Source organism: Mangifera indica, unplaced genomic scaffold (assembly GCF_011075055.1).
Source record: "Mangifera indica cultivar Alphonso unplaced genomic scaffold, CATAS_Mindica_2.1 Un_0020, whole genome shotgun sequence".
In the NCBI taxonomy this organism is placed as follows: domain Eukaryota; kingdom Viridiplantae; phylum Streptophyta; class Magnoliopsida; order Sapindales; family Anacardiaceae; genus Mangifera; species Mangifera indica.
In genome coordinates, this window is record NW_025401112.1 from 41,314 (window position 1) to 58,925 (window position 17,612).

General features: G+C 33.1%; 2 protein-coding genes and 1 pseudogene across 7 annotated transcripts; 1 reads left to right on the top strand and 2 right to left on the bottom strand.

Moving 5' to 3' along the window:
• Window positions 1–971: 971 nt before the first annotated feature.
• On the bottom strand, window positions 972–4,488 carry LOC123205982 (annotated as a pseudogene).
• Window positions 4,489–7,817: 3,329 nt separating this feature from the next.
• On the top strand, window positions 7,818–13,724 carry LOC123205964 (WPP domain-interacting tail-anchored protein 1-like). 6 transcript variants are annotated; one of them, XR_006499927.1, is made up of 6 exons: window positions 7,818–8,032; window positions 9,453–10,048; window positions 10,524–11,494; window positions 12,061–12,210; window positions 12,965–13,283; window positions 13,402–13,724. XR_006499927.1 is itself a non-coding variant. In XM_044623040.1 (5 exons), the coding sequence occupies exons 2-5, from the start codon at window positions 9,487–9,489 to the stop codon at window positions 13,154–13,156; spliced, it is 1,875 nt and encodes a 624-aa protein (XP_044478975.1). In that variant the 5' UTR covers window positions 7,818–8,032; window positions 9,453–9,486; the 3' UTR covers window positions 13,157–13,724. The 6 variants fall into 6 exon arrangements, 4 of the variants coding, with proteins under 4 accessions (XP_044478975.1, XP_044478978.1, XP_044478977.1 ...); XR_006499926.1 differs by having other exon boundaries at window positions 12,965–13,223; XM_044623040.1 differs by having other exon boundaries at window positions 12,965–13,724.
• A 51-nt stretch (window positions 13,725–13,775) lies between these two features.
• Window positions 13,776–16,993, bottom strand: LOC123205963 (pentatricopeptide repeat-containing protein At3g02330, mitochondrial-like). Its single transcript, XM_044623038.1, has one exon. The coding sequence runs from the start codon at window positions 16,743–16,745 to the stop codon at window positions 14,085–14,087; it is 2,661 nt and encodes an 886-aa protein (XP_044478973.1). The 5' UTR covers window positions 16,746–16,993; the 3' UTR covers window positions 13,776–14,084.
• Between the last annotated feature and the right edge of the window lie 619 nt (window positions 16,994–17,612).

A 17,612-nucleotide genomic window follows, 5' to 3' on the forward strand; every position in this document is an offset into this window, starting at 1 on the left:
AAATATTATGTTAAAAATAAATTATTTAAAAGATTAGTGAATATAAAATATTACTATATTTGATAAAATTTAGTAAAATTTGACAAGTATAAATAATCTTTTTAGGTAAAAGTAATAAAAAATATTTGTATATTATTTTAAGAATAATTATTCTAAAATATTTTTTATATTAATTAAAAATAAAATTATAATAAAATTAATATTATTTTAATTCTTAATCTTAATATTATAATAATAATAAAATTATTTTTTATATTAATTATATGTTATTATTAATAATAAAATATTTTTATAATATTTTTTATTTATAAATTAAATAAAATAATATAAAATTAAAAAAATAATATTTAAAACCCGATAACCAAATACACCTAAGGGGGCATTTGGTTTGAGTTTTTTAAAATTACCTTAATAATTTATCTTTTATTTTCTTGTTTGGTTTGTTAGTAATAAAATATTACAGTAATCTTCTATTACCAATGCTAACATGATAAGTAATATAGGTGATAATCTGATTACCACATTTACCTTAAGTATTTAAAGATTACCGAGATAATCTTGATTTTATTATAATTATATTATTATTTATTAATTTTTTGAGACAAAAATAAATTTATTTTTAATTAATATGAAAAATAATATAAAAATAATTATATTTAAAGACATTTAAGTAAAATAATTTACTAGTGATTTTTTATTACCTTTAATTAAATATAATAATTATTTATACTTATCAAATTTTATTAAAAATAGTAATCATTTATATTTAATAATATTCTAAATAATCTATTTTTAAGATAATCTTTTTATTTTGATAATAAAATATTATCCAAACCATACATCTCTTAAGGGAAATCTTATAGATATAAGTGACTTTCCAATTCGGATCTTTTCGGAACTCGAGGCGTTGGATTTGTACTTCTACAAAAGACAAACCAAATCCATTTTCAAACATCAAGCAACACAATAGTCTGGCATAAGATGGTATACAGGCCTCCACACAGTTCTTATTAAATTACAGTTTTCAGTGAACGTCCATGGAACTCCTAAATTTTCTTTCTACAGGGATTTTCCCATGTCAATTTTTTACCGAAAAAATGGCCATGCCTCGCACTCCACTTGGTGCTGACATCCGAGTAAGATGACATATCACTCAAGTGGTGATGCATTCTTTTTAGACAAGGCATTGGCATCACAGTATATGGCCACTGAATTTGAGAATACAGCAAGCACAATCATGAAAACACTAGGGATCTTGTCCTTTTTTGTTGCTGTGTGGTGTTGTTCCCTGAAATGGCCAAGGAAGATAGTGAAATTAATAACAGATTTAGACTGAAAAGAAGTTTTAACCAGAAAACTGCATATGTATTTTTAGTATATAATTGAGTATATATAAGATGTGTTTTTATGTGATTGAGTGATTTTAAATTAAAGATAAAATAACACTCAATCATATAATGACACATCATTTATAATCTTAATTGTGTACTCAAATATACGTGCACATAGTATTACTATGTGAGAGCAACATTTTTTCTTGTTTTGTTTGTGCAACAGTTTCCCAAGTTATTTCTATGAAATTTCATAGTGACGTGAAATTTCTGTGAGAGCGATGTTATGTATATATACTTTTGAATATATATTAGACACACAAATAATATGTTATCATATGATTGAGTGTTATTTTATATTTAATTAAAAATTACTTAATTATATTATGATATATCATTTGTATATCTAATTTGATATTTAAAAGTATGTATAGGTACTTTTATTGTTTATGTGGAGAAACAGATCTTTTTTCTCCAAAGAAACTTCTCCATGTTGCACAGGTGGTCCTTACAATAATTAAACATGAAAACTTATGCCAAATCCTAGTCTAGTATGCAAAGCTTGATATAAATTTTTCAGAATTTATAGCCGAAGTTTCGATTTCAGAATCAAAAACTCACCTGAGCGTAATGGCAGCAGGAAAAATGTAACCAAGGCCAACTGCAGCAGTTGCTCCAGTGAATTGAAAAGCATCCCAGATGCTGGGGATGAAATTTGAACCCAAAAAGATAACAGTGATGAGCCCTGTGGTGATCAGTGCAAACCGCATATTAGAAGACGCTAGAGGCCTTGCTGAGGGGAAGAGGAGGCCATCCATGTTGAGCCGCAATGGGTAGAAGACAATGGATGGGGAAAACAAGCATGAGGTGAGCAGCATAACTAGCACGAACTGCATCGTTAAGTAGGGAGCTGTAGGGAATGCCGAGGTTAGTGTCAAAGTTGGCAAGCACATCATCAAGAGTATTGTCACCAAATAGAAGGAACCCACCCAAAGAAACTCGTCATTATGTACGCAGATGAGCAAAAAGCAAGTGATGTACGCACAACTCCTTTAGTCTGTGTAGAGTCCTCGAGTTCATTGTCCATACTGTGAACTGCAAAATAAGCATTCAAGAGATCAGAGCAAGAAGTAAAGCACCTCCCATTTGACTGATGGGAAACAGCGCTCTCCAGAAGGAAGTTTGAGCTAAGCTAGGCCTTTGAAAGAAAAAAAAAACACATCATCTTTGTACCCAATTACGTACTCAAAAGTATGTACATGTAGTATTGCATTTTGCAAGAATATACAGGTTTAGAAACTAGTCAGGTTATATCGGTGGTCATCCCTATATAACCTGACCAGTGTCTGATTCTATAGGTTGCCCCTGTATAGTTGATCATCCCTTCTTGGGGTTTCAGCACTCATTGTGATCTACTATTCACTTCTGTAAGTTGATCTTATTCTCAATATTAAATCAAATTCTAATGGTGTTTATTATCAATAATTAGATATTAAGTAATCAGCTTGCTTACCATTGTAGTGGCAGATGTATGCTGTCACCAGAACAGGGACTACAGTGAAGAGCTTAAACACAGATGGCAAATCAGTTACATCAGGCAGTATTCTGGGCATCTGTATCCCTCCACTGATCAACTTCACAATTGAAATGCCCACAGTGATTACAAGAAACACAATAGCCAGTGCAAATGATAAGGCGGATGTGAATTTTAAAGAATCTGCAGCCGCAAAATTAGACAAAGTGAATGGGTAAGGGTAAAAATTTATGCAATAAATAGAATACCATCTTCAACTTAAACTGCACAATGACTGAACAGATGTATGAGATTCTGATGATCAGACGATATAAACAACAAAGATAAAAAATTCAATGCTGCTACATATACCGATGATTCGTAAAGTGTATGCATGCCAATATTATTTCAATGACTATTAAATACTATCCTATAATGGATCATTCTATAATACATATGAACATATGGATAAAGTATCACCTCATAGTTACCCAATAGTTGCCATCCCTATCCATGTGACCATAAGGACCAGGCACTAATACCTTTCAATAGATAGAAAATTCCTTTACAAAGAAGTATTGTTGATATAAAAAAACTACACAAATGCTGAGAAAAACAAGAAGGTGGGGGAGACAAACAGACAATGATTTTTCACCACAATCTCAAAACCCAGTGTGAAATGTAAATCCAGCTTAAGGGAGGTTCGCAGGCTGTTTTATTATGTTGCCAAAAAGTAGTACATATTATCAAATTGATTGAAACACAATAAACAACGTATTCATATCCAAGTAAACACGGCCTAAAAGATACTTTATCTATATCTACATCACTAAATTATGAAAAGATACAACACCAACTTATATGTTAATTCTATCAAATGAAGGAAATTCATTACCAATTCGCTTAATGCGTGCTAATGGAGAAAAAATGCCAAGTGTTACAATAAGAAGAATACAAGTACGCCCATTCCACCAGTGATCTCCAAACCACCCTTCAAGAAGGCCATAATGGTGAACTCCGCTTGAAGATGTTCCAGACAGCACATCACCTTCAATATCAATTAATATACAATACTTACAGCTTAAGTGTGAAAATCCCCCAAAAAAAATCATTGAGTAAATAAAAAATTCATTCAAAGCAAATTATCAGAACAAAGCAGAAATGAATATAAAACAACAAATAAACATGAAACAAACAGTAAAATATAGCCATACCAATGATAATCATTTATACGAGTACACCAATGTTGTTGACTAAAACACAAACTTGCACCAAAATCTTTCCACACTTCCCAAATGCTTCCCCCATAAGACCACCATAAGAAACTGATTTCCCTACCCAACTGAACCTAAGCAACAACTCGATTGAAGCATCGGTCAATATGGCCATAAAGATGATCAAAGCAATCCCAAGACCAAGACCGAGCACCTTCAGGGTAGCAGGCAGGGCCATGATTCCAGCTCCAGCAATGGTAGTTGATAAATTAAAGACTGCCCCAGTAAATGAAGCTCCATTAAATTCATCAAAACTACCCTCTTCCACCTGCTTTTCAGGCAACAAAGGAGCCTTCTCATCATCAAGCTGTTTGCTCCTCCTTGATTTCTTCTCTTCCACTGAAATGTTCCCAACTGTCATCTTTCTACAACCAAATTTCACAAAATCTCAGACTTCAATTATTTAGTACACCCCAACAATATCTTTATACACCGAAAGCATAATTAGCTTCCAATTCATAATCCAGTAACTTTAAAGACCAACTTCAAGTTTATAAGTGATTTTAACAGACCTAACCTGTGATATTTCCAAGAGTTAAAGTGAATATGATGAGTATACGGGCTGACAAAATCAGGCCTTTTCAGGCAACAAAGGAGCCTTCTCATCAACAAGCTGTTTGCTCCTCCTTGATTTCTTCTCTTTTACTGAAATGTTCCCAACTGTCATTTTCTACAACCAAATTTCACAAAATCTCAGACTTCAATTATTTAGTACGCCCCAATAATATCTGTATGCACCAAAAACATAATTAGGTTCCAATTCATAATCCAGTAACTTTAAAGACCAACTTCAAGTTTATATGAGATTTTAACAGTCCTAATCTGTGATATTTCCAAGAGTTAAAGTGAATATGATGAGTATACGGGCTGACAAAATCAGGCCTTTTTAGCTCAAATTAATATAATTCTCATTTACAACCAGAAAAGAGGGTAAAATGAGCAATCCAGTTCTCGGTAGCTGTTAAAACGGTCGCCAATTGAACAAAAATAAATCAAATAGAACAATTCAGAATGAAAATGCTATTAGTCACAGAGAAAGACGATATCCAGATATAAGACAATAGTTCTTATTTCAATCCCAAACAAGTCCCAACGCAATCCAATCCAATTCAATCCGCAGAGAGTCCGGACTGACACGAAACAGGGATGAAACTAAGGAGTTTAGAATTGTCAGATATAAGAAAATGTTGCTGTGAAATCTTCAACGGGACGAAAACTAAAAGAGAAGAGAGAAAGCTACACGTAAACAGCCCCTGATTTGACCTCAGCTTGTCCGTATAGGTTTCTTATCTGTGCGGTAAGAAGTGACTCACTCACTCACTGAGTCACTGTAACTTTCTATTCGTCTCTTCTCCATTTATTTGCCGCGCGAGGCAGCTTGACTTGAGTTTGAAAAAAATATGTGCTACACGTGGCAGTCTTCTATAGGTTGTATAATTTATTTTAAAACTTTCTTTTCATTTTTAAAAGCCATGAGATATTTTGGTCTACTCTATGTTTCTGTATTTTATAATTTATTTCATCAAAATTATTAAATTAAAGAATCAATTATTTTATATTTAAATTATTAAATTTAATCATTTACTACCGTATTTAAAATAGTTTACGAAAATAATTTAATTATAAATTATAATTAAATTTTGGAAAATTAAATTAGTTGTCTAAATATAATAAGTTTAAAACAAAAATACTCAAATTTAAAGGATTAAAATGAAAATACCTAAAAGTCAAACAACTTAAAAAAATTATTTAATTATTTTTAAAAAATATCAAAAATATCTTTCATATCTTTTATATAAATCCCCACCATTTATATATTTATGACACCATTCAAATTTTCAATTTTACTCGATATTCAATTTTATGAATTTGTTTGTTTTTTCTTTAAATTTTTAGAGTATCCAAATCATAATCTAAAAATTAGAAAGGTTAATTTTTTAAATTATTGTATTTAATGAATTAATTATTTTTCATTATAATATAATATATTTTAATACAAAATAATCAATTATTTATATTATCATAATTCAATAATTATAAGACTATTAAAATGACACTTCAAATTTCTCGTATAAAAGCTAAACTATCGAGCATATCAAATATTTTAACACAAATGATCAATTTTTTAAATTATTTGTCAAACACCTACAATGATATTATGATTGTTTATAATTTGATAATTATAAATAGCATCAAATATATAATAATTTATTATCACGTAATTAATTATTTTAATGATTATAATCAATAAAAAAATCTATAATGACTTAATGGTTATTTAACTTACTAGTTTTCCTTTTTTATGTCAAACCCTCTTATGACTCTTCTTCTTCTTCGGGATTTTCTTTTATTTTGAGTTTTAAATTCTAACTTTTAAAAATCGTAACACCTATCTATAAATTAATTTTTATTAAAAATTTCAATTAACATTAGGGATAAAATCATTATTTATTTAAAAAATTAAAATTTTATCACATTTTTCTCTTCCGATTTAAAAATCTCATAATTTTTCTCTCACTCAAAGTTTAAAAAGTAACTATTTTTTCTTTAGGGTTTTTTCCTTATTTCTCTGATGATTATTTGTTGTCTCCAACTGTTGGTTATACTCTCTCCCAGTCTTTCTCCCTTATCTCTTCAATTGTGTCTTCGTCTTGATTGAAAACAGTCAGAGAGGGAAGAGTGAGAGAGCAAGAGAGAGAAAAGATTGGAGCAGGGACGGTTGACGGCTAGAGAGGACAAATTGTTGTTAGGAAAAAGAGAAAAATACCTTAAATGGGAAATGATTACTTTTTAAATTTTGTGTGAAGGGAAATTATGAGATTTTTAAACATTAAAAAAAAATGCGATAAAACTTTAATTTTTTTAATAAATGATGATTTTATCCTTAATTTTAATTGAGATTTTTTATAAAAATTAATTCATAAATAAATATTTAAATTTTTAAATATTAAAGGATGTAGTTTTTAGATTTCATTATAGCTTTTGGCCTACTTATTACAGATGTAATTTGATTTGTCTTTTGATCATAATTAGGCATGCCGTTACAGTGTTTTAAATTGCATGAAGGCCAAATGAATTACCGCCCAAAGTTTGATAAAATGCCTAGTTTGACCCTTTAAGTTTGAAAAACAAATTTCACACATGTCTATTAAAGTCGACTATTTGCTTTAATAATCAAAATATATATTTATGTTATTTGATCAAACTAACAAAGCTTGCCGAGATATCCATGTTTTTATTTTTATTTTTATCAGTAAATGCCTTTCCACTTTAACAGAAAATTTATATTAATTTAAATCAAATTTAAAATAAAATTTTAATTGAACCAATTTCATATTTTAACTCATCAATTTAAAGTTGGTTTTTTTAAATTTAAGTTGATCTGATTCAAACTCGATCTAAATCAAATTCAAATTTAAATTCATTAATTATTATTTTATTAAATAATATAATAATAATATATCATCATATAATTAAATAATTTTAAATTAAAAATAAAATAATATTCAATCATATAAATATATATATATATATTATTTATAAATATATATTTAAAAAATTTGCAAATAGGGTCGAATACAATTTCTTATATAATAGATGAAGTCGAACCCACTAAGCGGGCCAAACCAAACTACAATCCGAATCCGTATCCATTTAATTTGAAACCGGAATATATTCCAAGTGCCAGCAACTCCACCACTATGGACGAGTCGACGAAACTCAAACATACAGAAATGACATATGTTCATGCGCACGTGTCAGATTAGTCTCGTATCAATCTGCCGCAAACCTCTAACTAGTGTTAACAAAATTTCAACTTAACCTCCATTTTTGGTACAATAATTTAACAAAAAGGAAACTCCTTAGGGTTACCGTCTGTTTCTTTTGCTTTCCAACTGTGTGAAAAAATCGAGGTACAAGCGTTTTCGTTCTGCTCTTTTATTATTTTAGTGATTTTCTTGAGAAAGTGACAGAAAATGAATTGGATTTGTTCCCAAGATTTGTTTGGATATGTTGGCTTTGAGCGTTTTTCGCTTCTTTGTGTTTATATTTTGTTTATTGATGTGAATTTGTGAAGTGGGTTATCGATACTTTCTAATATAAGAAAGTAATCAATCATTGAATGTGGGACATTCTTTTGTTTTTTATTTGAAATATAGTACTTATTGATTGTAGCGGTTAGGAATTTTCCTGGGATGACAGCTTAATATGTTTAAATTTTGGGTGTGTGTGCGAGAAGTGGTGTAATATGTGTTCTGTAGAGTACTGCTAACGCAATTTATGCGAAGTAATTATCTGATATGTGGGTTAGCTTTGTGGGGCGAAGTTGGGTTGCGGCAATAAATGGACGTGTGGGTTAGCTTAATATGTTTAAATTTTCGCAATTTATGTGACTCTCCATCTGCACACGTCCATTTTTTTATGAACGAGGTTGTTATTTTGGCAAGAATTGGTTTCATGATTGCTCGGAATTAGTTTTCACATTTTCACTTGCATAATTGTTGTTTTTGGAAAGTAAGTGGGCCTATTTGATGTGTGAAATGTGATATTTGATTGGTTAAGTGAGGTTGAGCTGTGGAAAATCATAAGAAGGATAAAACACAAGCATATATTGACTGTTGTTTATGAGTGCACATGTAATTTTGGAGTTTTAAATATTGTGAATACTAAATCCTGATTAATGTAATGTAAGAGTGGTTTCAATTGTGTGGGCATTTCTCTGATCTATGTGTGCCTTTTGTTAGTGGATATCAAAGTGATCTATCCAAGAAAGAATTAGATTGGATGCTGATTTAGACTAGCACAGATGTTGTAATCCATATGTTCATTGCGAGGATAGTTTCTGTGAAAAGTACTCCTTTAAGTATCCTTGCTGAAACTAAATCTGGCTGTTAGTCCTGCTATAGCAAATTAGATTTTTCTTTATTAACCTATGGCATGTTCATGTAAATAATAGGCTTTGGAATATCTAATGATGTGAACTCTATACAAACTTTTGAAACTTTTCTGCCCGTTATGGGCTTGGATGTCATTGAATCTTTGTTTGTCCTGGTAAGGACTCTGCTTGTTGAACTTGATCCTGCAAAATCCTCAAAACGGGGATGTTTTATTGCTGCACAAAGCAAGACGACAGGGTTAATGGTGCTTTTTATGCCAGTGTTCTGCTTTTAAGCGTACGTACAATCTATTGCAATGAAAAAAGAAAGATAAAATGGAATATGAAAAAAATAAAAGAAAGTTCCATTTGCTGTAAAAAGTTCAATATCTCAGTTCTTCTTTTCTTTTTTTTCCTCTTTCCTTACTGAGATTAATTTCTCTCTTTTTAATTTTCAGGTCTTGGGATTGGCAGCCTAAGTAGACCACTGAAATGGATACTGATATGGACAGGGAAACAAATGTCTCTGTTGTTGTCAATGTTGGTGATCCGGAGGCTGAATTGAATGGAGTTGACTTATTTGAAGGGATGTCATCTAATGGTGAGGTGGTCGGTGACCTAGGAAGTGCCAGCGAGGTTATAAGCAGAGTGGAATTAGATATAGCTTGTTATTCAGAGAAATTAGTGAACTTAGATATACTTATGATGTATGTGGCAACCAGAGAAAATGAATTTGAAGCATTTGCTTCAGACAGAGAGCATATTCTGGCTGATTCCCCTGAGAAGGCTCTGGAATTTGATTTCTTATCTGGAATACTAGATTCAGAGGTTAGAGAACTTGAAAATTTCATGAATGCTCTTGAAGTAGATATTATCAATGCCCGTGAGCTCATATCTTCATTTAGGCACTTGGGAAGAACTTCCATGAAAATGGAAGAGAAGTTATTAGATTCTGAAAATTCATTGAAGCAATCACGGGAACAGATATTCGAAATTAAAAAGCAATCTGCCCAGTTTCATAGGACCTTGTCATATCTTGATGAAGAAGGAAATTGTAAGCTATCGATTCTATTGACTATATCTTATTTATTTATTTTTTGTTTATCGGGCATTGTTTTAAAACGAACTTATATTGAAATTCTTATAAATGAGACTGGTATGCATCTTCCAATGTGAAATTGGATTATGCATGGCTGAGAAAATGCTTTTTATTTGTTTATTTAATTTTCTTTAATTTCAAAGGACACTATGGGCTTTAGGCCTTGGCTATATAAGAGAAATGAAACACAGGCTGTAGGTATTGACTTAACTCTTTCAGAGCATTGTCATGTTTTACTGGCAATTTTATCCTGCTTCTTGAAAAATAAAAATGCATGGTACATAAATTGTTGTTTCATACTTATCAGAAAAATAGAAGCAATGCTATTTTCTGATCATGTGCCTTTTTAATGGCAAAAAAAGACTTGCAATACTTAAGTGGAAAAAATTAAAATCATTGCCTCACCTTTTTATTGCATGACTATTGGCAGGGAATGGTGGCAAGGGTACAAACTTTTCAAAAGGTAATCAAGTGCTGAATGCAAATGCAAAAATAAAAATGCAAACTGCTGAACAACAAAGGCATTTTTTGAGAATGTTAGAAAAATCTTTGGCAAGAGAGATGGATCTTGAAAAGAAGTTTGCTGAATCAAGACAAATTGATGAGGAGCTGAAATTGAGACTAATCTCTTTGGCAAGAGAGATGGAAGAAGAAGCTATAAATGCTTGTGAAAGGTTGTTTGAGGCAGAGAACATTGCTGAGATCCTGAAGGGAACTTCTAAAGAATTACTTGGTCAACTCCAGCTTGTTCGGTTCAATATGAATGGTTCAATTCAACGAGAAACTGAGCTAAGGTCAAAACTTAATAGTTCAATGGAACAGTTGGAAGTAAAAGAGAATGCCTTGCTGAAGCTAGAAAGCAGAAATGCAAAACTCAATGACTTGCTTCTAGTACAGACAGGCCGCTCAAAGGAAGCTGAAGATAAATTAAGTCTTGCCAATTCTGAGAACTTCACTTTGAGGGAGAAGGTAGACTCACTTGAGAAGCAGCTAAAAGAAGGGCAGCATAAGGTAGATTCTCTTGATCGGCAAATGAGGGAAAGTGATATTCAGCTACAGCACGCTGTTGCATCTGCTGAAGCTAGCCAGGAGAAGCAAATTATGCTGTATTCTACAATCAGAGATATGGAGAACTTAATTGAGGATCTGAAGTTGAAAGTTTCAAAAGCTGACAATCGTGCTGATAATGCGGAGGACAAGTTAATTGTATTATCTGAAACTAATGCTGGGCTAACTGAGAAATTAAGATTTTTGAGGGATAGACTTGAATGTGTGGAGGCATCTTTGCATCAAGTTGAGGAAACCAAGTTGGCAACTGCTAAGGACATTGCTATACAAACAAAAGTAATAACGGATCTGTTAATGCGACTGGCCATAGAAAGAGAGCGCCTTCATCAGCAGGTGTGGAGCTTCTTTCACTGTAGATTTGTTTTCATGCTCAAAGTTAGTCTTAATATTTTTATAGTGTCTATTGTTACCAGACTTGGTTTGTTGGTTTAGCACTTGGGTAATAGAAAGACAAAGTATGAAGTGCTTTATAACCATCAATGATTTATATTGACAATGGAAAATCTGATGAGAAATTGCATTTCACAGCACAGCAAAGCCTAGATAACCTTTTACAGTGTACCAGTCATCTTTCACCTTACTCTATTTTTTAGATATGACAAATCAGAAATTCTTGGTACTCGATGAATTATTTATGATTTTAACTTATTTTGAACTCTCTGTTTTATTCACTTTGGATGTTTTCATATTTCATATGATATCAGATACAAATATTGCTGTTCTACATTTGTACCAACTTACATTTTCTTATAAGATTTTCTTCACAGTTTAAAAGGAACAAAATTTGGATTTTGTTGTGGAAAGTTTCAATTGTCATTGGGAATAACAAAGGTTTCACCTTTTTTTAAATTCAGATCAAATACTTCTGACTGAAAAGTATTTTATATTGTGACATGCAGATCTCTTCATTAACATTGGAGAATAAAGCCATGGCAGTGAAGTTGCAGCAGACTAACAAAGACCCTGGTATTCTTATGCATGATTCGACTATTGCTTCTGTGACAGAAAGTAAGGAAGAAGTAACTGAGTTGTCAGCTGCCATTTCCGAGGTATTCATTTACTAATTTTTTTTTTTTAGTTTTCTTAATTAGTTAATTGCACTTTTAATGATTAGAAGTAGATAATTTACCTTATACTTTCATTTTTCATTTCACATACACCAAGTATATGCAAACATCAATTGTGTTTCTTATAAATTTGATAGCTTCTTTTTTTGGACCTTGCTTGAATATGGTGTGCTGTTAGGGTATCTCATATATATTCTCCTCCTCTCTTTCCTTCTTGCTGTTAATAGTTGTAGTTCAGTGAAAATATAGTTATGCTAGTTGGGGGTCTAAACTAATTGGACCTACGAATTTTTGGCTGATGGAAAATTGATTTTAGCTTTCTGGCAGTGAAACAATGGATATGTGGTTTGTGTATCTATACTCATAGGTTTATCTTTTATTAAGTTACAGGCCGTGATCTTTTATCATTTCTGTTTGGCATTCCTATGCCCTTTTATGCATTTAATTTTGAGCTCCTAATTGGTCTTTACCTCTATTTCACATTTACTTCATTTTGTACAAATTGGGATGGGAAAGAAAATCACCATTACTTTACTAGTAACCCCTAAGGTTCCCATTCTATGTAGAAGGAAATGATTTTTTAGCATCTTTTGATGAACTATTAGTTGATGGGATCAGAAGGCTTCAAATGCTATAGGCCTAGACCTCGTCTTTTCCATTCCACTCTTTTCATTGTTTCTCTGAGTACTAAAAATGTAGTTACCATAAACTGTTTTTGTGTTTTGTCTGTTTCCAGCCTGAGAATACTCAGAAAAATGAATCTATTGATAAGATTGAAGTGGCACCAGTTGACTTGACATCTGAGCATGGAACTGTCAGGACAATAGCTGCAGGAATTCTTAACTACAAGCATGTCTTCATGGCATTGTTTATTGTGCTAGTTTCTGCAGCAGCTTATTTCTTCATAAAACAGAACTCCCAATTTTGATGGCGATGCCAGTCCCAGAGTTTGTCATGGCCTGGTTACGAGTAAAGAAATTTAAATGAAACATTGTGTAAGCATCATTTTGAGGTTGATCAACAACTAGTCGATAAAAACAAAACAAAACAAAATGGTAGGAGAGGAGAAATATAGTTGATGAGAAATTTTAATCAGTTTCTTGCTACACATATCTGGCATGGAAATCTGCATGAGAATTGTTTTTGTATTCTCAATTGTCATCTTTTGTGCAGCTCTGAAACTTTCGATTACAAATGTCTGCCGAATCAGCTGGTACAAAGAGGCTAAATTCATGGTAGAGTTCTCATTCCACATGTTCAGGAAGAAACTTTTGACCCAAGTCAATTGGGAAAACACCTCCATTTACTGGAGCTGGTTTCATTCATGGAGAGGTCATTACTGGGAAGTTGCTTGCTTGTATTGTTTTGTCCTTGGCAAAATGAAAGAATTTGAGTTTTTGTTTCTCTGTAGTTGTCAGAGCTTCATCTTTTTTAACTATAACAATGCAATTACTATGTGATTTTACCACAAATGGGCAATGCAAATTTTGGTGTAATGTTGTAGAGTAAAATTGAAATTTGTATTTTCTAATTATTGTATATCTGAATGATGAAATCTGAGATCTTAAAATCATTAATGTTTTACTGCAACTGTTTGTATGCCCCATTACATAGAAGCTTCAAACAAAACTGGTAACTAGTTCATGACCAACCTCTTGTTGGCCATGACCATCTTGGTATCGCATCAGATTTAGACCTGAAGATGGTGCTGTGGCTTCATACGACCAGATCTTGGGATTCGAACATTGAGGCAGAGCCATTGTTGGAGCTATGAATGAAGTCCTCAGCTATGGAAGGGCTGGTTAGCACCAAAAATTTTTCTGAAATACAATTGATTGGGATATTTTGTTGTGAAACTATAGATTGCACATCCTGATTCTGGACTCATATTGTTGCTTATTTTCTTCTGTACTCTCATTAAGTAAAAAGGCTGCATCAGGCACATAACCAGCCCTCTTCATTTCCCAGTTTAGTAAACCAAGATTCTCATATATCTTTTCACATTTGGGATGAGCCTTGTCCCCAACAAGGAATGTAAGCACCTCATCTTTTACCTCAATCCAGCTGCAACCAGGCTCTTTTTTAAGCCTGTTCTGCCTCATCATCTTCCTCACATATGAAACTTTGTCCCACATACCGGCATTAGCATAAATATTTGATAGTAGAATATGAGCGGACGAGTCCTGTGGATGCATTTGCAAAATCGAATTGGCTGCCTCTTCTGCCACATCAACATCCCCTTGGATCTTACAAATGCTAAGCAGAGTTCTCCATATAACATCATCGGCTCCAAAAGGCATCTCTTGAATTAGTTTTAAAGCCTTGCCAACTTGGCCTGACCTTCCTAATATATCGACCAAGCATGAATAATGCTCCAACTGAGGATCTAAGTCATATTTACATAGCATTATCTTGAAGTAGTACAGCCCTTTTTCAACAAGTCCCATGTGAGCACAAGCTCGGAGCACTGAGACAAAAGTTGTGTGATTTGGCTTCACATTTTCATGTTCCATGTTCTCAAAAACCTCGAGGGCATCAACTCCATACCCATGCTGAGCATAGCAAGAAATCATGGCGTTCCATGTCATAAGGTTCTCCTTTGGTGCTTTATCAAATTCTATCCGTGAGTCTTGCATGTTTCCACACTTTGAGTACATATCAATGAGAGCTCTGGATATATAAACATCTGACTGCAATTCTTCCTTAATTACTTGTGCATGAATTTGCTTGCCAAGTCCAACAGTAGCCAAATTAGCACAAGTATCTAGAACTATAGCATAAGTGAAGTTATCTGGCTTTACACCCATTTCCAACATCCTCGAAAAATATCTCTGAGCATTTTCACTTTGTTTTTCTCCTGAGAATCCCGAAATTATTGCATTCCATGAAACTATATTTCTTTCTTTCATTCTGTTGTGGATCTTCTCAGCTTCCTCCGTCAATCCACACTTGCAGTACATATCAACAAGTGCGCATCCAACAAACCAGTTCAACCCCATTCCTGATTTGATAGCTCTGTTATGGATCTCCATGCCATAATTCAAAGCTTGCTGACTGGCACAAGTTTTTAATATACTGCCATAAGTGAACTCATCAGGTTCAATCCTTGCACGGAGCATTGAAACAAAATAGGATAGTGGTTTCTCTTCATTTCCATTCTGCTCATAAGCAGCAATAATTGCATTCCAAGATACAGTATCCCTTCTTTCCATTTCATCAAAGGCACGACAAGCTTCAGTCAGAGCTCTGCATTTACCATACATGTCTATAATGGCATTTGCTACACAAATATTTAATGTAAGAGAACTCTTAATAGCAAGCCCATGTAGTTGAAGCCCCTCCAAATACCCTTTAATCATTGCACAAGCACTAAATGCCCCTGATAAACTTGTATCATTGAATCCAAGACCAGACTTTGTCAAAAGGGAAAATAACTGCAAAGCTTCATAGCCTTGACCATTTCGTACATAGCCAACAATAATGGCATTGTAAGATTGCAAATCATGGTTGGGTAATGCGTTAAACAACTTTCGAGCATCTAGGATATCGTAACATTTTGCATACATGTCCAAAGTGGCAGTTCCAATAACAACATCCGACCCAAAACTGTTCTTCAAAGCATGGGCATGCAACTGAGTACCTAACCTGAATGCAGAAAATCCTGCACTCAACTTGAGGAGACTAGCATAAGTAGATTGACTAGCCTCAATTCCTTCCTTCTGCATCTCCTTGAATAATTCCAAACCCTTGACAAAGTCATCATTCTGAGCACAACCAGTTATTACAGAACTCCATGAAACCCTATTCTTCTCAGAAATTTCACGGAATAGCAAAAGCGAATCATCCAATTTCTTACACTTTGCATACATATCTACCAATGCAGTCCCTGTGTCCACATCCCTATCAAAACCCGTTTTCACCGCAATGTCGTGAACCTGAACCCCCATATCATAGTCCTCTAATATTGAGCATGCTCTCAAAACAAAAGCAAAACTTCTCCTATTATATGCCACACCTGATCTCCCCATCGCCATAAACAAACAAGTCACCTTGAGACAATCCCCCGCGTGCAGAAACCCTGAAATCAACGAATTCCATGAAACTACATCTCTTTCAGGCATCGCCTCAAATAATGAACTTGCAATCTCCATTTCCCCACACGCAGCGTACCCAAAAACCACTGCATTCCAAGAAACAACATCCCTGTCGGGCATTAGATCAAACACCCTGTGTGCAAGCCCTAAATTGGAGCATTTTATGTACATCTGGATTAAACAATTGGTGACAAAGATTCTGGGCTTGTATCCAGATACAGTCATGCGAGCATGGGCTTGTTTACCTGGGTTTTGCACTCGTTGGTGCGTACACTCTTGGAAAATGTGAGAGAAGGCTTTTGTTTCCCATTTTGTGGGGACTTTTGTTAGCTTTTCAGGTGCTGATGAAGAGAAAGATGAGATTAATATTGGTTTGTATAGGGATTCTGATAAGAGACTTGTTACACGAAGATAATTTCCCATGATATTTGTAAGTCATGCTTTGGCGGGGTTTTTGACCGTTACTAAAAGAGTCTGGGAGGTAGGGACGAAGCGGTTGTGTCTGGTTAAATCTAAAATTATCCACTTTAGCCCAGTTTTCTGTGCTCACGGGTTGTGCTGTATCGAAACCTATCAATTGACAGGTCTTATGGGCCGGTTGGCCCAGAATCACGAGTAGTCTCATGACACAGCTAAGACCCCAAATCGAACTTTTGTAGGTCTTTAATGAACCGATCCATATGCCCCGCCAGTTTAGCACATCTTGCAATTTTACAGATCGTGCCTTTTAGGTCGTATAAAAAAGAAAAGGGGAGTGGACTGGGCTGTGCTACAAGCCGATTCAGTAGGGGTGTTAAAAAAAATCTGATTATCAAATCAAACTAATTTTTAAATTAAAAATTAAATCAAAAAATAGATTATTTAAAAAGTAGTTTAAACACTAATTTAAAAATATAGAAAAAAACGATTTTTTAATTCGGTTACTGATTTGTCAAAATTTTAAACCCAGATAATCAAACTTTACAGCTTTTAAAAAAATTGAATAAAAAATAAACAAAATATTAAATATATTTTTTTAAAAATTAAAAAAAAATTAGTAAAATAAAACCATCTTTTAAAATTCGATTCAAAACTAGTTAACTAAAAATTCAATTTGGTTAATTAGTAATTTTTGGTTTAGTTCAAATCAATTGATTTTTAAATCAATTCAGTTTCGGTTAATGATTTTTTTCGAATAAAAAATTTAATTTGATTTAAAAAATTGTCAAATAAATTCAATTAATCGGTTTGGAACACCCGTATAATTCGGCCCCCTTGACATGTTAAGCTTGAGGAATTATCATTGAAGGA

Bases quoted from the DNA above. Each gene is read 5' to 3' on its own strand.
- LOC123205963 (XM_044623038.1), bottom strand. From the start codon at position 16,745: ATGGGAAATTATCTTCGTGTAACAAGTCTCTTATCAGAATCCCTATAC.
- LOC123205964 (XM_044623040.1), top strand. From the start codon at position 9,487: ATGGATACTGATATGGACAGGGAAACAAATGTCTCTGTTGTTGTCAAT. The intron at 10,049-10,523 runs GTAAGCTATCGA...GACTATTGGCAG, and splicing joins TCTTGATGAAGAAGGAAATT to GGAATGGTGGCAAGGGTACA. The intron at 11,495-12,060 runs GTGTGGAGCTTC...TGTGACATGCAG, and splicing joins GAGAGCGCCTTCATCAGCAG to ATCTCTTCATTAACATTGGA.